Raw genomic sequence first — 20,214 nt, 5'->3', positions numbered from 1 at the left:
GAAGCCCATTCCTTGAGAGGTGCACAGTCCAGGATTAACATTGCTGCACACGTCTTGCGTAAGTATCAAATTACTAAGGTCAGTTAACTGTTTACAACTGTTACATACCCACGCCCAAAACTGATGCAGCCTGGGTTCAGTGATGGGCCTGATAACGCGAAGTCAATTAAAATTAGAGAGGAAAGCTGGGAATCAGGTTCACACTAAGAGGTTTAAACCCTGCAAGTTGTTGCAGGGAGGAGCTCCCAGTGGAAGGAAGGGAGCTGGGAGGGGAATGGGAGAAATGAGGCTTGTTGAAAGGCAGAAAAGCACACACCGCAAAATATTTATAAATACCAAAAGAACTGCAGATACTGTAAATCAGGAACAAAAACAAAGTTGCTAGAGAAGCTCAGCAGGTCTGGCAGCATCTGTGAAGGCAAAATCAGCGTTAATGTTTCAGGTCCGGTTCTGAGGATTGATCACCGGACCCGAAATGTTAACAAAATATTTCTATCCCACCTCGTTGGGGAATTGAGGCGAGCAGACGCAGTTAAGGAGGCGCTAAATAAACAGTGGATGAGGGGAACAGAAGTAAATGGAAATAAGAAGAGTTGAAAACAGGTGAGAGGAGACTGATGTGGAGCATTTAATAGAAACATAGAAGATAGGAGCAGGAGACGGCCATTCGAGCCTCCTCTGCCATTCTTCACAATCATGGCTGATCATCCAACTCAACACAACCTAATCCTGCTTTCTCCCCATAACCACTGATCCCATTTGCCCCAAGTGCAAATGGCAGCATTACACTACTGCTGGACACAATTTTCATGCTGTAGGTTCTGTGCAGGTGGCACTGTTCTCAGTAAACCTCAACACATTTCTTTCATGAGGCTGCGCACAGACGTTAAGAATCAATTAGTTCCCAGAGTCTGTACAGGTGAAGCCAGCTGCATGTCGAATGGTTGCCAAACACTTCCTGTTGTAAAGATCCACAGACCTTCACCAAGCTTCCTGCTGCCCCAGTGTCCAGGATGCAGTACTCCTAGAAAGTGAAGTTGCAATAATGCAGGCTCCTGTAGGTGGTGGATTCATGTCCGAGCCATTGCTTCTCCCTCAGATGGCACCATTCTGCACCATTCTCTGGGGGAACCTTCCCAAGTGCCAGAAAGGGGGCACCAGAAACAGATTATTAACCCAGCAGCGTGACCCACTGCTTAGGTGCAACAGAAAACTCAATACATTTACAGAGGAAACATACAGCCCTACACACATTATGTGTTTCAATTTTTAAAAGTTTATTTTCACACATGCCATCATGAAAACACATGCACAGGTGCCAAGATAACTGTGCTCTGTCAAAATAACAATCACTCACCAATAAAACCACTGTATTAGGATTCTCATGCCTGTGAATGCAGTCTGTAGTATGTTTATATGTCAGGCCCACTACAAAGGATTGTGGGAGGGTGAACACAGGTAACAGAAAAGATGCGGCAACGCTGCCAAAGACATTCTTTATAAAATGTGACAGAACAGTATCATTAGGGAGCTCTAGCAGCAAGATACATGACCTTGTCTGCAACAGCCAGTGTTGGGGAAAGAGGGCAAAAAGATATGTATCCTTTAGGACCAAGTCAAAAAGTCCAATTGAAGAGCTCCTACACACAGCAACGTCAGAATGATCAGATAACTTGTTGGTGCTGATTGAAGGATAAATACTGGTTAGGGCACAAAGGAGAACTCTCCAGTTTCTCTTCAGAAGTGTGCTATGGGATCCTTTAGGCCCACCTGAAGATGCACATGGAGCCTCAGTTTGAAAGCTTATCCCAAACACAACTCTGAACGTGTAGCACTCCAAGTACTGCACTAGAATATCACGCTTAAGTCTTAGGCTGAAGCCCTGGAGTAGGATGTGAATCCATCGACAACTGTCACAGATGACAGAGGAGCTAACACTGACACATAATTGAGGGAACCACATTGCTGTGGGTCTGCAGCCACAAGTTGGTTGCACCAGGGAAGGACTGCAGACAACCTGCCTGCAGCATATTAGCAAATCGGACAGGTTTTTAAAACAATCTGACTGTTTCATGGTCACTATTTTGATATTAGCTTTTTACTGCCAATTTACTTAATTAAATTGTTCAACTACTGTGTTGGAGTTTGATCTCCTTAATCTAGTTCTCTGAATGACTAACCCAATAACATTACCACCATACGATCACACCCCTGGGGTTTTGTGCTCGAGTCAGACTGTAGATTCAGGTTCCACTCCAGAGACTTCAGCATCTAAAACAGGCCCCAGGTACCCACTTGAGTTGATGGGAATGACCTTATGGCGTTACGTTGGGAAGAAAAAGAGCAAGGATGTTACTTGAAGTATCCTGGCCGCCATTTATTGAACCGTATCAAGAATAACTTGCAAAGCCATCTGAGTTCTGCTTGCGAGATCCCACTGTACAATGTTTACTGACAGAACAGGGACAGCCAACCTGCAGAAGTAATTCACTGGGGCATTTTGAGAACATGCAAGGTGCTACGTAAATGGAAGTCTTTTCCCATCATTAAAAGTCAGCAGCATTTTGAACATTTACTAATCTACATAGTGACACCTATTGGCTGGTAATGCTGTTAACACGTCCCATTTAACTTATGAAGCACAAAGCTGACTTCCTTTTTCTCCGTTCAGAGCTTTGCAGGCTCTGTGTTTTAGTTTCTGTGATGGAGCTCGAAGCTTCATGCCTCACTCCTATATGACATGGGCACAGCTGATAAACAGCTCAATAGTGTCTGCTGATTCAGTGAATATCTCCCAAGAAGACTGGAGGCCAGGCTACTCTCAATAACTGGAGGAAGCAGCAGCAGTGGGAAGCTGGGAAGGTAAGCAACCTCAAGGGCAGCTGTTTTCATGTAAACAGGAGGAGCGTGGTAAAGGCATTGATCACAGACTGGGATCAGGATGCAGCATAATAACACATACTTAGCACATGTTGCAGAGGGCTCTAACATCCACTTTCAGAAAGAGAATCAGTGCCAACGGGGGCCCGTTCCCCATCATCCCCTGCAATCTTATTCCCTTTGAAGTATTTATCCAATTTTGAAAGTTCCTACTGAATCTGCTTCCAGTTCCCCACCAAGCAGCATAGTGTGTTCCAGGCTACCACAACTGACAGGAGATTTTACAGACAACAGGAACTTACCCGGGGCAGGGGGGTGGTGCAGTTCTGATGAACCTCAAGATGGTAAAAGGAGAATAGAGAGGGTCAAATGTTCAATCTTTCATGAGCTCTCAACAGGGACCTAAATGAAACTAAGGAAATCATTAAAAATGAAACCCCTATGAAACTTCTACACTGTGTAAATTCTCCTGACGGATTGCATGCGAACAGCAAAAGAGCCATGGCATTATGCCAAGCCTGAGATGCTGAACCTTATGTACAAGTGCATGGTAATTACGACATTCTGGACAGAAGGAGACATGATTCTGAGAATATCTCAGCCTCTGGGGGCTGTGAGTTCAAGTCCCACTCCAGAGACCTGATCACAGATTCTAAACCCACACTCACCAGCTCCAGAGCTTAGCAAATGTTGCATTGTCATTCAGGATCCTACAGCTTTTCAGATGAGATGTGGCTCAACCAATGTCATAATGTGTGTGGGAGCTTGCTGTGTGCAAACTAGCAGCAACGTTTCCTCTATCAGTGAGCTGACTTCAAAACTACTTCATTAGCTGTGAAAGACATGGGGACGTGTCGAAAGCTACTGTACAAGTTTACACACATGTACTTACCATCCTTTCCACATAGAATACTGCACACTTGCAGAGTGCACTCCAGTTGTTGCAAACCCATATTTCTTTTCAGGTGATGTGAAAAAAAGACAGGCACAGACGATGCAACAGAAAGCCCAAGTAAACCTCATAGCCCAACACAACACACAGACAGACATACACACAAAATTACATAATATTACAGTACTGGGGAGAGGGGATCAATCAGCCTACTGTACTTGCGTCAGCTCTTTGAAAGAGCTATCCAATTAGTCCCAATGCCCCACCTCAGTCCTAACAGACACACAGTGAATATATTATCTGACATAAATTACTGAAACAATAAACATAAGAGGGTGCAAGCCAAGGGGCTAATGATCTCATGGATCTGAAACAAATAGAGTAGCTCATTCCCATAGGAAGCCTTTATTAGTGATTTATGAACTGCTCACTGGGAGCCCTTGGCAGCATAACACTGACTGCAACTAAATACAAGATGTTCAAGAAGTAATAAACAAAATAAAAGCTGAGAGGGTGGTTCATAATTCACAGTGCTTCCACCGCACACGCCATTTAGAAAAATGACCATCAGCGGTGTGTTTATAACCCACGTTAGTAAACCGGTTAGTGTTAAATTTATTCAGCAGCTTCCCTTTATTTCAATGGTCTCTCAATGACTGCCCACAGTCGGAAAAACCTAAAGCAGCAGAGTGTAACAACTTCTCCTTCACCACATTGATGGCACCAGCCAAGTGGAACTGTCAAATTCTGAACTTGGGGCTCGGAATGTCTCTTGTAACAGAAATGGAAGCTCTCAGAAACAGAATCTGGGCTATCTCAATGAATCTGGATTGGATATGGAAGCTGGAGCAGGAAGGGTCCATTTGATTCTGCACTTCACAATTGAGACTGGGAATTTCTTAGAGCTGGGGCATTCTAGCTAAGCAGGCAGATGTCTAGGCAGACAGCCCAAGGAATGATTTCAGATCTCGCTCTACTCCATTGAACGACATTGCCAAACTCTCTGACACAATGTTACAACAAGGATATGGGGATCAGATGGAATATGCTCACAGTATAAATTGGCACAGCAAACAGGAAAGTACAATATAGATTCAACCTCCCAACTGTCACCTTGGGGTGATCAGGCCACAGGGTTAATAGTGGGCGGCAGCAGCAGCATAGTGTTCTTGTGACACAGGTTTGAATACCACTTTGGGAGATAGTGAACTTTTGAGTTCATTAAGAATGCAGAATCAAATGCTATGCTAATAGCAATTATACAACTACTGTGGACTGCCCATCTGGGTCATACTTGCCTACTCTAGATACACAGCAATGTGGGTGACACGCAATCATTTTTTGGGCAATTATAAATGGGTAGTAAGTATTGGACTAACTAGCAGGAAGAATAAAACAAGGCTGACTTCAACAGAACTTCACCTTTCACCTCATATCCAGGTTAGACGGCAAGCTGCTCAATTGAGCAGAAACACATCTTGAGGGGTGCATCTATTTGCTAGTGGGGACTTGGGCTTCATTTGGCAGTGAATTGCAGGACAACTCTGGGTCTTATGATCAGCATAAGCTGCATGCTGAGCCAGTTGGCACAGTGGTGTTCAATTCAGCTGACTCTGATGGTCTAGCAAGTCTCCGAAGGCTAGAGAAACTGGGGCAGGAGGCGGCCATTCTGCCCCTTAAGCTTCCTCCACCATTCAATGAGATCAACTCCATATCCCTGGAGGGGGCTTCTGTAAAATCTATTGATATCAATCTGCAAAGTTCCAATTAATTCCCAGTATCCCAGGGTCAGGGTGGGGTGTTTGAGGGGTCAGGATGAGATGGAGAAAACAGAAAGAGAGATAACCAGATCACAAATCAAGAAATACAGAAATATTCCTGAGCAGCAGCATCTAAAGGCCGGACTTATTTATCAAAATATTTCAGTGACCATTAAATTTTAAATGAGCAATTGCTATCCTTTATATTTCGAATTCTTAATTAACCATACCATTAGCTGAGGTGTGTACTGCTCCTAACACTCCACTGGAAATCAATAGCTTTCTCGTCCAGGAACAAGACACCAGTCCCTCTGCAACTGGGGCAAAGAAAGAACTCATTAAAAAGATGTTTTTGAACACAAAATAGGAATGACGAGGGAAAACGCTTAAGTGTTGTCACTTTGCCACTCCAGATGAGACGCAGAATAAAGCTCCCTCTGACTTAATGCCAGTGGCACAGTTTTCAACCCCAACCTCAGATCTCTTGGAATCACAAGCTGGTCAATGAACTCCAGCTGACGGCGCACTGCAGAATTACCGGGCAGATGTGTGCAATGAATATGCCCCAAACTCAGGTCACAAGAGGAAACACAACAAGCTGGCACAGCAAAATCACCCAGCCATGAGAGTGAGTTTAAGACAAACAGGGATTTTTTTTTGTAAGAACACAGAAAGATAAGTGATGAAGATGTGCTTGTGTCGAAGATCCTGTGTATTTGGTGTACCTGATGTCAATTGCTGGAATCTCTGCTCCTTCTAAACCCCATGGTCTCTCCTGTTACACTGCTTAAAACAGGATGCAGTGAAGCTCCCTGTACATATCATGCAGGCCATCATGCCTTCCCACCACCCAGCACTTGGATGGTTAGCAAAGCGAGGCTCTCCTTCCTTTCTGTCCAGCTCCTGTTTGTCCAGCTCAGACCTCGATGCGGGCATCCGATCCTTTCCCCTCTTTCTGAAGCATGTCCTCCTGCTTCAACTTTGGCTTCTCTGTGCGTGTGTGCCAGACCAGGACCTAGGGGTGCAGGGGGTGAAAAGAACATAACAGCCGTTAGCATTCACCCAACCACAGTGTGTTACAAATGAGGCACATACCAACATTATGTGGCAGGCAATGGACTGGAGCCTGGCCACAGCAAGTGGCAAGCAGTTTGTTTTGCAGCACAGTCTACTCACTCAGCAGGTTACAGAGTCTATTTGAACAGTCTCTATGCACTGCAGCAAACCAAAACTGCAGAGATCTCTAATAAAACCAGAATAATTTCATCATTAAAAATATGCAGAGTGTAGTATAGTTACATGTTAAAATTACATGTGTTAAACCAATCTCAGTCACTCTCAACAAGCCAGTCTCAAGGAAAGACTGACAGGAGAATTACCTTATTCTCTCCATGCTGCCTTCAGGTGTTGGTGTCACAATGTGAATACAGCCCTTAAAGGCAACAACTTCAGAAAATACTGCGCCTACTGTGCACTGAAAATGTCCTTTTGGCGGTGGGGTAGGGGAAGCATTACATCTTTCTGGACCAATATAAAGGATGTGATGGAATAGGGAGCAGCAACGTCAAGCTAAGTTCGATGATTATTGAGGAGCGAGAGCTCTCAGTTCAACCACCAAGCGTTGAGACAATTTTAGGAATTTGTCTTTGCACAAACAGCAATTGTGTATCCCATACGTAAACAAGGCAATGAATAACAATGCAATTTACTAGGATGGTAGCAGGGACAAGGGACTGCGGTGATGTGGAGAGACTGAAGAGTTGGGATGGCCCTCCATGAAGTGGTTAAGGGAAGTTTAACACAGGTTCTCAAACTCATGAATGGTCTGAATACAATAAAGTAGTATCAGAAGGACACAGATTAAGGAACCATTACGGATGACCTGAGAAAATGTTTTTCTTTAATACAGTGAGTTACAATCAGAAATAGGTGGCAAAATTAAATTCAATAGTACTAACTACTGTGGGTGAAGGCAGCAGCTCATCAGCACCTACTTCAGTATCAGCCAGTGACACCCACACCCCACAAGTAAATTTTAGAAACAGCAGCATTCAGAGGAACTGGATAAATATCTGAATGTGAAAATTAAGGACAGGTAAACAGCATGGGAGCGAATTCTGTCAAGCAGCCAGCGTAAGGCCAATGGTTTGAATGGCTTATCCTGTGCCAAATCATCCATCAAATTAAGTTGAAGAGTTAGGAATATGGCAAGATCTACATAAGTGGAATTTTAATTTTATGTAGACACATTTAACTTCATTAAGCCATCCTATTTCCAAGTGACTGCCCTTCCACTTACTGCGTTACAATTGTCTGCCTTGGGTTCAAGCTCCTCGATGGAGACCAGCGATTGCAGCAAACTGCTTTCAAGGTAACCACGCTCTGCGTTTATATCAAACCTGGCCTCACGGTTAGCCAGAAGAAGCTGTAAGGCCACAGCAAACCCTGCCATGTCCATGGGGAAAGGCCGGTTTGGTTTCCAGGCCGTGTAAAACCCAACCACCTTCCCGTTCTCCACCAGCGGCCTCTCAAAACGTAAGCCCCCAACAAGTCCCACTGGCCAAACCGAAACATGCTTCGTCCAGCGCATCTGCAGGAAGAGTGAGGCAACAGAAAGAGTAGTTTACATTACTGATCTCACCACTTAATCCGTCCAGAGTTAGACAGTCTCTTATAAGCAATCAGCGTGACAACTATCGTCCAGTGTCATCACGTGCCCATTTCAACATCACCAGCCATTACAACTGAAGTATCCCTGAACGCTGGGCTGTGCTTTCCTACCAGGTTACATCTCATTATGGGAGGGTGCTGAACAAAACTTCAAACAAATTTCTGTTTTCTATAAATTAAATTATACAATGCTCATTTACTTGGTGTACTTTTTAAAAATACCTTTAAGTAAAGCTACCGAACAGGGAGAACTTGGAAACAACCAAGGCACGGGTTTACAATCAGAAGGAACCTTCTTTTTAGTAGAGAGCTGTGCTTACACTATACCCCCACTACTTACTTTGAAACAGTATACCAGTAATAATGTGTAACAGAGAAGTGCCATCCCATAGCAGTAAGGGCTACACATATTAACAAGGGAAAGGCAATGGTCTAGTGGTATTATCGCTGGGCTGTTAATCCAGAGACCCAGGTAATGTTCTGGGAACCTGGGTCTGAATCCTGCCACAGCAGATGGTGAAATTTGAATTCAATAAATATCAGGAATTAAGAGTCCAATGACGATCACAAATCCATTGTCAATTGTCAGAAAATTGCCGCTCAAATGCCCTTTAGGGAAGGAAACTGATACCCTTACCTGGTCTGGCCTACATGTGACTCCAGACCCACAGCAAATGTGGTTGACTCTGAACTGCCCGGTGGGCAATTAGGGGTGGACAATAAATGCTGCCTGGTCGGTGGCGCCTTCGTCCCATGAACAAATAAAACAAAGCTCCATTTATTAATCAGTAACTGAGCAATATCACGATGAACCAGGATTATTATGGTTTCAACCAAAATGTATTAAACACAGGGCATAGGCATCACTAACTAGGCCATCTCCAAATGGTCCAGGAGAGGTAATGGTGAGCTGCCTTCTTAAACAGCTGCAGTCTGTATGATTTACGCCCAAGGTGTTGTTCGAAAGGGACCCTGTGACTGATAGAATGGCAATATAATTACAAGTCAGGATAGGATCAGACTTGAGAGGGAACTTACAGGTTACACTATGCCCCTTCATAGCCTTCTAAAATGGTGCAGGTCACGAGTTTCAAAGGAACTACTTAAGCAGCTGCAATTTCTTAGATGGTACACTACTGCCACTGTTTGCTGGTGAAGGGACTGAATGCTTGCATTCTGACAGCTGCTACTGAGGTATTAAAGTATCTCTCTGGAGCACGATATAAAGGTCAGTTTATGCTCAGAATGAAGTCTCTGGCCTGTCTCATCAAACAGTTTGGGAGTCAGAGGATGTGTCTGATTTGTTACTACTTTGAGACTTGACAGCAGGTCTTCTGATGCTCTTCTGGCCAGACACCACTCTTCGCCCTGCATAAGCACCAACACCTCGAAAATGCTGCTGTCCATTTTCTAACTTGCACCAAGTACTAACCCAGCATGAGCATGTTAACTGATCTCTGCAATCTACTTTAACCCTTGCTCATTCCCTATTTTAATCACTCCATCACTGATCGACCGTGTCTGCAGGTTCCTGCACCCCAAACTCCAAAACCTCTCTAACATTCCATCAAATCTAATATTTATTAGATAGTATATTTTTATATTAGCTACAAAATTATTTGCTGAACCTTCTTAGCACATTTTACTGTTACAGCACAATATAAAGGTGAGTTTGTGTTCAGAATGAAAGCTCTGACCTACCTCATCAAACAACTTCAAGCTGTAGGTGTTGTCATCATCTGCAAAGTAGACCACAGCCTCCTCGCTGAGCTCCCGGTTTTCCCGCAGCCACTGGATGCCCAGGTTCCTCTGCTCCACGCCCCGAGGCTTCAGCCAGTTGGGATCACTGTCCTTCAGCTTGTAGATGGTGGGTGTCGGTAAGCTGAGGTGGGTGTAGGGCAAGCCGCTCTGTGCCAGGAGGTCAGCCACCAGCTTGGAACGATTGGCAGCATCTTCCACCACAATCCAGTGGAACTTCTTCACATGTAGGAAGGTCTGGGAGAGACGGACCAGCTCAGCTTTCTGCACCAGTCTGCCGGGAGGACGGAGCCACAGATGGGTTACAGACAGCACAAATCAAGTACACAAGCATCATCAGGAGTGTCAGCAATGATGCAGTAATGGGAAGCAAATCAAGTGCTGCACCAAAGTCTGTTTCTTCCCATTCTGTACTCAGAATGCCCCTAAATATTTGTTAGAGAAGTATTTTCCCAGATGACGACTGCTGACATTTTCTGTTTTGCAGCATCTTTATAGCGTGGTACCAGGTGAAGGCCCACTGCCACAAATCCTCTTGTTTTTGCTCTGTCTCAGGCCTATCGGCTAATTAGGGGATACAGCACCATAGAGTAAATACAGTAAAAGCACTATTTTAGATATTAAGAAGTGTTATCGTATTATAGCAACCAGTACATCTACATTTGGCCAAACAATGATTAGAAGTTTAAGGAGCTGCTACAGATTTATCTGAATGTGAGAACAGAACTCTGTCTCCAGCCACTGACAGACAGCGCTCAGCAGAATGGGATGGACCAAGGCATCCTGAACAGCTGGCAGCTGCAATTTCATTTCCCATCAAACGGCTGAGCAGATTTTATAGGCCAAATGGCTTACTCTGCTCCTATGACTTACAATCTTATAAATACTTGAAAAGGAAGCATTTGCAGGACTGTGGAAGGGGAAAGTGAGGCTGGAGCACTGGAGACTAATTGAAGAGATCTTTCAAAGGGCCAGCACAGGCAGGATGGGCCAAAAGATCTCATTCTTCGGCGTCAGCTCTAGCTGACGTGATAGCCCGAATACCCGAAATACAAGATTCTGGGTTCAAATTGCATTCCAGGACTTCAGACAAAGTCAAGACTATCACCCCAGTGAAGTTCCAAGAGAATGACAGATTTTCAGAGATTTGGCATTTCGAACATAGAACAATACAGCACAGAACAGGCCCTTCGGCCCTCCACGTTGCACTGACCTGTGAACTAATCTAAGCCCCTGCCCCTACACTATCCCATCATTATCCATCTGCTTATCCAAGGACTGCTGAAGTGCCCTAATGTGGCTGAGTTAACTACATTGGCAGGCAGGGCGTTCCACGCCCTTACCACTCTGAGTAAAGAACCTGCCTCTGATATCTGTCTTAAATCTATCACCCCTCAATTTGTAGCTATGCCCCCTTGTACAAACAGAAGTCAATATCCTCGGAAAAAGACTCTCACTGTCCACCCTATCTAATCCTCTGATCATCTTGTATGTCTCTATTAAATCCCCTCTTAGCCTCCTTCTCTCCAATGAGAACACACGCAAGTCCCTCAGCCTTTCTTCATAGGGCCTGCACTCCAGACCACACAACATCCTGGTAAATCTCCTCCGCAACTTCTCCAATGCTTCCACATCCTTCCTGTAACAAGGCAACCAGAACTGCACACAATATTCCAACTGAGGCCGCACTAGCGTTTTGTACAGTTGCAGCATGACATCATGGCTCCGGAACTCAATCCCTCTACCAATAAACCTAAAACACTGCAAGCCTTCTTAACAGCACTATCAACCTGGGTGGCAACTTTCAGGGATCTATGTACATGGACACCAAGATCCCTCTGCACATCTACACTACCAAGAATCTTTCCACTGACCCAGTATTCTGCCTTCCTATTATTCCTCCCGAAGTGAATCACCTCACATTTATCCGGATTAAACTCCATTTGCCACCTTTCGGCCCAATTCTGCAGTTTATCCAACTCTCCCTGCAACCTGCAACATTCTTCCACACTGTCCACCACTCCACCGACTTTAGTGTCATCTGCAAACTTACTAACCCATCCACCTACGCCTGCATCCAAGTCAGTTATAAAAATGACAAACAGCAGTGATCCCAAAACAGATCCTTGAGGCATACCACGAGTAACCAGACTCCAGGCTGAATATTTTCCATCAACCATCACTCATTGCCTCCTTACAGAAAGCCAGTTTCTAATCCAAACTGCTAAATCTCCCTCAATCCCGTGCCTCTGTATTTTCTCCAATAGCCTACCAGTGGAACCTTATCAAAGGCTTTACTGAAGTCCACGTACACCACGTCAACTGCCGTACCCTCATCCACATGCTTGGTCACCTTCTCAAAAAATTCAATGAGGTTTGTGAGACACGACCTGCTCGTGACGAATCCATGCTGACCATCTCCAATCAAATTGTCGCTTGCTAGATGATTATAAATCCTATCTCTCATAATCCTTTCCAAAATCTTTCCTACAACAGACATAAGGCTCACAGGTCTATAATTACCTGGGTCATCCCTACTGCCCTTCTTGAACAAGGGCACAACATTTGCGATCCTCCAGTCCTCTGGTACTAAACCTGTAGACAATGAGGACTCAAAGATCAAGGCCAAAGGCTCCACCACTTCCTCCCGAGCTTCCCAGAGAATCCTCGGAAAAATCCCATCTGGCCCAGAGGATTTGTCTATCTTCGCACCTTCTAGAATTGATAACACCTCCTCCTTACTAACCTTAATCCTTTCAATTCTAGATAACAAAGTGTGGAGCTGGATGAACACAGCAGGCCAAGCAGCATCTCAGGAGCACAAAAGCTGACGTTTCGGGCCTAGACCCTCTACATCAGAGAGGTCCTGAGATGCTGCTTGGCCTGCTGTGTTCATCCAGCTCCACACTCTGTTATCTTTGATTCTCCAGCATCTGCAATTCCCATTATCACTGATTCCTTTCCATTCTAGTAGCCCCTAACTCAGTCATCTCCTCTATAATATTCTCCTGTTCCTCAGTGAAAATAGATGAGAAATAATCATTTAGCACCTCTCCAATCTCCACAGGGTCCACACACAACTTCCCACTTCTGTCTTTGATTGGCCCTATTCCTAAACTAGGTGTCCTCTTATTCCTCACATATAGAAATCTTTAGAGTTCTCCTTTATTCTACCTGCCAATGTCTGCTCATGTCGCCTCCTTTCTCTTCTTAATTCTCTCTTTAAATCCTTCCTAGCTAATCTGTAACTCTCCATCGCCTCATTTGAACCATCTCGTCTCATCGTCACATAAGCCTCCCTCTTCTGCTTAACAAGAGATACAATTTCTTTAGTAAACCACTGTTCCCTTACCTTATCGCTTCCTCCCTGCCTGACAGGGACATGCCTATCAAGGACACGCAATACCTGTTCCTTAAACCAGCTCCACATTTCGATTGTCCCCATCCCCTGCATTTTGCTAACCCATTCCACCTGCCATCTCAGCAACACGTTCAAGATCCACACACTATTTCAAATGCAAAACAAGGCAGTTCCTGACAGTGTCTGGCCAATACGTATCCCTCAGTCGGCATCACAAAAACAGTTGACTAGTTATTATTGCAGACAACTACGCTGGAGCTTGTTATGCACAGATTAGGTGCCAAAACAATTCAAAGACAGGAAGCACTACATTAGCAAGGAGCTCCTGAAATGATGACAGGTGCTAGAAAAATGGGAACTTCTTTTTTGCTGCCTCAAGTGGGGCTGAGTCCATGAAAAGTTCGGCCATGATCTTACTGACCAGAAGACACAGGAGCAGAAATTAGACCATTCGTCCCACCGAGTCTGCTCCACCAATCAATCACGGCTGATAAATTCCTCAACTCCATTCTCCTGCTTTCTCCCCGTAACCGTTGATGATCAAAAACCAATCTATTTCAGGCTTAAATTTACTCAATGACCTGGTCTCCAGCCTTCTGTGGTAGTGAATTCCACGGATTCACCACTCTCTGGCTGAAAAAGTTTCTCTTTATTTTCCATTCTATAAGGTCTTCCTTTTAATCTATGGTTCTGCCCTCAGGTCCTAGACCCTCCTACCAATGGAAGCATCTTCCCAGCATCCATTTTGTCCAGGCCATTCAGTATTCTGAAAGTTTCAATCAGATCCCCCCTCATCCTTCTCAACTCCAATGAGTATAGCCCCAGAGTTCTCAAACGTTCCTCATACGTTAAGCTTTCTATTCCTGGGACCATTCGCATGAACCTCTTCTGAACCCGCTCCAGGGCCAGTGCATCCTTCCTGAGATATGGGGTCCAAAACTGCATGCAATACTCCAAATGTGTGCTGGCCAGGGACTCAAAGCCTCAGGAGTACATTCCTGCTTTTATATTCAAGTCCTCTCAAAATAAATGCAAACACTGCATTTGCCTTCCTGACTACTGACTCAATCTGCAAGTTTACCTTGAAAGAATCCTGGACTAGAACCCCCAAGTCTCTTTGCACTTCAGACTTCTGAATTTTCTCCCCATTTAGAAAATAGTCCATGCTTTTATTCCTCTTCAAAGTGCATGACCTCACACTATCCCACATTGTACTCCATCTGCCACTTCTTTGCCCACTGTCCTAATCTGTCCAAATCCTTCTACATCCTTCCTGCATCCTCAACAGTTCCTCTCCCTCTACCTATCTTTGCATCAACTGCAAATGTAGCCAGAATGCCCACAGTTCCTTCATCTAGATCATTAATGTACGAAGTGAAAAGTGGTGGTCTCAGCACTGACCCTTGCAGAACTCCACTCATCACCGGCTGCCGTCCTGAGAAAGACCCCTCTGTCCCCACTCGCTGTTTTCTACCAGACAGCCAATCTTCTATCCATGCTAGCATCTTGCCTCTAACACCATGGGCCCCTATTTGACTCAGCAGCTTCCTGTTTGGTACTTTATCAAAGGCCTTCTTGAGCAGCACGGTGGCTCAGTGGTTAGCACTGCTGCATCACAGCACCAGGGACCTGGGTTCAATTCCATCCTCCGGCGACTGTCTGTGTGGAGTTTGAACATTCTCCACGTGTCTGCGTGGGTTTCCTCCCACAGTCCAAAGATGTGGGGGTTAGGTGGACTGGCCATGCTAAATTGCCCATAGTGTTCAGGGGTCTGTAGATCAGGTGGGTTATAGGGGGATGGGTCTGGGTGGGATGCTCCAAGGGTTAGTGTAGACCTGTTGGGCCGAAGGGCCTGCTTTCACACTGTAGAGGTTCTATGATTCTCTTCTATGAAGTTCAGGTAGATAACATCCATTGGCTCTCCTTGGTCTACCCTGCTCGTTACTTCCTCAAAGAATTCTAGCAGATTTGTCAGGCACGACCTCCCCTTGACGAAACCATGCTGACTTTGTACCATTCTACTGTACACTTCCAAATATTCAATCTCAGCCTTTACAATGAACTCCAAAATCTTACCCACGACTGAAGTTAGGCTAATCGGCCTGTAATTTTCCATCTTTTGCCTTACTCCCTTTTTAAACAGGGGACCCCCCCTAACTCTAGCAATACCTGAAAGATCACCACTAACTCTGGGGTGTTGTCCATCTGGTCCAGGTGATTTGTCCATCTTCATGCCAATCAGTTTTACTAGCACCCTTTCCATGGTTATGGCCATTGTACTCAGCTCTGCCCGACTCTCTTGAATATTTGGGATATTACTCGTGTCTTCCACCGTGAAGACTGACGCAAAGTAATTGTTCAGTTCCTCAGCCGTTTCCTTGTTCTCCACTACCATCTCTCCACTGTCATTTTCCAGTGGTCCAATGTCCACTTTTGTCCTTTACATACCTAAAGAAACTCTTACAGTCTTCATTTATATTACTGGCTAGCTTACCCTCATATTTAATCTTCTCCCTCTTTTTATCTTGTTGCCCTCTGTTGGTCTTTGTAAGCTTCCCAGCCCTCTGGTTTCCCACTGCCCTTCACCACATTATACGTTTTCCCGTTTGCTTTTATGCTATCCCTGACTTCCTTAGTTATCCATGGTTGCCTCATCTTCCCCGTGCCTTGCTCCTTTTTCCTAGGGATGAACTTTTGCTGCGCCTCCTGAATTAATCCCAGAAACACCTGCCATAGCTGTTCCACTGTCTTTCTGGCTAGGTTCCTCTTCTAGTCAATTCAGCCCAGCTCCTCTCTCGCACCTCCATAGCCACCTTTATTCAGCTGTAATACCATTACCTCTGAGTCTATCTTCTTCATCTCAAATCACAGAATAAATTCTATCATCTTATGATCACTGCCTCCTAAGGGTTCTTTTACCTTAAGCTCCCTTATCAAGTCTGCCTCATTGCACAATACTTAATCCAGTATTTCCTGTTCCCTTGTGGGCTCCGCCATGAGCTGTTCCAAAAAGCCATCTCGTAGACATTCCTTAAACTCCTTTTCTTGTAATCAACATGATTTCCCCAGTCTACCTGCAGATTGAAATCCCCCATGATCACTCTGACTTTGCCTTTCTTTACACACAATTTCTATCTCCTGGAGCATCTTGTGCCCCAGCTCCTGACTGCTGTTTGGAGGCCAGTACACAACACCAACTATGTTTTTTTTTTAACCTGTGCGGTTCAGACCAGATGGCCTACTCCTGCTCCTGATGCTGACTCCTGCAAAGGTAAAATGTAAGGGACCAAGCAGCTACATAACAAAATGTACAGTTCAGTAGTATTATTATTAAAAGCTATTAGTTTTGAAAACAAAGGAGGACATGGTGCTCAAATCTTCAACAGATTCCAGGAACACATCAAAAGAGTGTGCTTGTGAAGAGGAGTTGAGGGAGAGACATTAATAGCAATGTTCTAAATCAGAGACATAATTGAGGCGGTGATACTGCGCTGAACCATCAGTAAAACCGAGAGAAAAACTGGCAGAAATTGCAAGAGAAATTGGATGTTTAATCATTAACAGTTTAGAACAATCTTGAATACATTCCAAATGATGATTGAAGACACTTGGAGAGGTGTTAGATAAAATCTTGAAGGGGAAAAAATTAATGAGAGTATGGGAAAAGAGCAGGAAATGGATCAGAGTGACTAGTTTCAACAAGGGGGCTGTTTGTACAGCAAACATTTTAATATCCAGAACCTGCAGAACTGATGTGTATCGGTTAATCAAATATTTCGGAAAATCGAGACTTCTACATAATTGGTGTAAAAAGACACATTAAGTAACAAGAGACATAATGCAGGGAGCACACACATGACTTTCATTTTATTTAAAGCATAAATCACTGATATAACAATGCAACTTAGCTTTAAATAAAACATACCAGCAGACAGCCTTCTCATTCTCACCCTCAACTGACTACTTGGACATTGTGGTATTAGAGGAGAAATTGATTTGAAATTGACCTGGGTGTTGATACTTTGTGTGGGTATTTACAGTATATTTACTGTAATTAGATTTACACTGAAATAAATAAATTTACAAAACTACAATGATCGGACAGAATAATACAGTAAACTTTGTGGTATTTAAAGGATATAATATTTCCAAGTTTACAGAGAGTGCCGGTTCAAACAAAGTTTGCTGTGCTATAATTCAAAACCCAGGAAAACTGTGACTATTTAGAATGGTCCACTTCATGAGTGAGCCCCTGACCTGCTCCATTATCTAAGCTCAGGGCTGCACCATACCTGGTGTGTGTTGGCGTGATGGCATAAATGGTTGGCAGAGGCTGTCCATCTGCTGCCACCTCCTCTGCTTTCAGTTGCCTCTGCAATTTCTTCACTTCAGCCTGGAGATGCAGCATTTTCTGGTCCTTCTGCCTAACGAGATCGTTTGCTGACTTCATTTGTGGTGTGCAGTCACACGGTTGACCTTCGGAGGAACAAGAAAGAGGTAAACCAACAAGGGGACTCCAAACTGAAGGCCGACGATAGGGTCCTAGTCTTGACACATCCTCTTCTCCAAGCATTTACTCCTCAAGGTTAGTATTAGCAATCACTTGACTGCTTAGACAAACAGAAGTTCCAACTAAATTCACTTCTTATTCCTAGCCACTAATTTGCGTCCAAACTTCAACACTTGGCCAGCTCGTATCTTCTGCACGTAATAGCTGCCCATATAAATTCTAAATCCTGGAAATTACAGTGGTCACCTCAGTCTTTGCAAAGAGTTTCTCAGTTTCGAGCCTGTGTTTTGTCTCTGTGACTGTAATAGCTTCAGGTTCACCCGTGTCATCAGAGAAAAACAGCGAACAACACTTCAGGTCCACTGTGACTCATCTTCAGAACTGTAAATTCTAAGTAACCACGGAGTCCCCAAAAAAAAACTAGACTGGAAATCTTAATGGTTTTTCTCTCTCCACAAACACCACCTGACCTGCTAAGTGTCTCCAGCACCTTCTGCTCTTAACTTCAGATTTTCAGCACCTGCGGGGTTTTGTCCTTATTTTTATCATGTACAGCCCTCCAATTCCAAAAATTTCACTGAGCAACTCGAAGGGCCATACAGTTTTTCTTGCACCTATAAAGCCTATGGTTTGACCATACCTGCCTCTAGTGTTTAAATGCCTTCCCTGTGTCATGATCTTGACTGCACAGACTTCCCAACTACAAAGAATCATTTACTCTCCTTTCTGTAAAGGGACAGATGGTTTCTGGGATTCAGTTCCACAGCCATGTGTTTCACCCAAGAGACCAGCACCAACTGTATTCTGTCCTCAATCCTGTGGTGCCACAGACTTTAAGAAAGTTTACCACACAGAAAGAAGCCATAGTGTGCCTGCACCAGCCCAAAATACAAGGCACCCAAACTAATCCCAATTTGCAGCATATGGCCCATAAACAGCTACCTTTCAAAGGGATGACGATTGCTATTCTCTGCTAGAAACTCCAGGCCCCTAACATCATCTGCCTTCTAAACATTCTATTAATTACTTTAAATCTGTCATCTGGTCAATGACCGCTCTGCTAAGGGAAACAGATTGTTTCCATCCAAGCCTCTCTCAATTTTGCACATCTCCATTGACTGTCCCCTCAGATTCCTCTGTTCCAAGGAGAACAGCCCAGCCCCTTCAGTCTTTCCCATAGCTGCATTTTTCTAGTTCCAGCAACATCCTTGTAAAACTCCTCTGCCCTGCCCTCTCAAGCAGGATTCCAACCTGTCTGGAATGTAATGTGATGACTCAGATGATGGAATAACTAATGATTTCCAAAAATCCAGCATAAACTCCTTGGTCTCATTTTTGATTGATCACCCAATAAAGAGCAGGATTCCACGTGCTTTCTTTGGCATCGGTCCGACCTGCCCTACTGCCTTTGGGAATCTGCACATTTGCCGCAAGGCCCCTCATTTCCTCCACATCTCAATACTCTCCCACTAACCAGATAGATTAGTTTCCCTACAATGTGGAAACAGGCCCTTCGGCCCAGCAAGTCCACACCACCCCTTGAAGCGTCCCACCCAGACTCATCCCCCTATAACCCACACATCCCTGAATTCTATGGGCAATTTAGCATGGCCGGCCAATCCACCTAGCCTGCACATCTTTGGACTGTGGGAGGAAACCAGAGCACTCGGAGAAAACCCACGCAGACACGGGGAGAATGTGCAAACTCCGTACAGACAGTTACCTGAGGCTGGAATCGAACCCAGGTCCCTGGCACTGTGAGGCTGCAGTGCTAACCACTGAGCCACCGTGCCGTTACTGCTTTACCTTGCAACACCTTCCTAAATGCATGACTTTACACACCACTGAGTCCTGAAGAAGGATTATAACCAAAACATTAACTGTTGCTTGCCTCCAGATGCTGCCTTGCTTGCGGTGTGTTTCCAGCCTCCTACTGTCTACCCTTATACATCTCTGATTTGCATTCTATCTGCCACATCCAAACACCTTGTTAAGCAGCAGTCACTAGAAGGGACTGAGCAGAAGGAGCAATGCTGCCTGGTGCCACAGACTTTAAAGAAAGTTTACCAGACTGAAAAAAAAACATACAACCTATTGTGGAGAGAGAGAGAGTGAGAGAGAGAGAGAGAGAGAGAGAGAGAGAGAGAGAGAGAGAGATAATGGGAACTGCAAATGCTGGAGAATTCCAAGATAATAAAATGTGAGGCTGGATGAACACAGCAGGCCAAGCAGCATCTCAGGAGCACAAAAGCTGACATTTCGGGCCTAGACCCTTCATCAGAGAAAGGGTCTAGGCCCGAAACGTCAGCTTTTGTGCTCCTGAGATGCTGCTTGGCCTGCTGTGTTCATCCAGCCTCATTTTATTATCATACAACCTATTGTG

General features: G+C 44.6%; 1 protein-coding gene across 1 annotated transcript in view; it reads right to left on the bottom strand.

Moving 5' to 3' along the window:
• Window positions 1-1,253: 1,253 nt before the first annotated feature.
• The window catches only part of b3gat3 (beta-1,3-glucuronyltransferase 3 (glucuronosyltransferase I)), a 28,043-nt gene continuing 9,082 nt past the window's right edge, over window positions 1,254-20,214 (bottom strand). The window contains exons 2-5 of the mRNA XM_048525099.2: window positions 17,614-17,797; window positions 9,904-10,234; window positions 7,832-8,122; window positions 1,254-6,547 (exon numbers count right to left, since the gene is read on the bottom strand). Of these exons, the coding sequence (XP_048381056.1) occupies window positions 6,449-6,547; window positions 7,832-8,122; window positions 9,904-10,234; window positions 17,614-17,797 (905 nt within the window). The 3' untranslated portion in view covers window positions 1,254-6,448. The remainder of the gene's footprint in view (window positions 6,548-7,831; window positions 8,123-9,903; window positions 10,235-17,613; window positions 17,798-20,214) is intronic.

This window comes from Stegostoma tigrinum, chromosome 42 (assembly GCF_030684315.1).
Source record: "Stegostoma tigrinum isolate sSteTig4 chromosome 42, sSteTig4.hap1, whole genome shotgun sequence".
Classification (NCBI taxonomy): Eukaryota; Metazoa; Chordata; class Chondrichthyes; order Orectolobiformes; family Stegostomatidae; genus Stegostoma; species Stegostoma tigrinum.
This window is presented reverse-complemented; position numbering and strand designations above follow the sequence as displayed.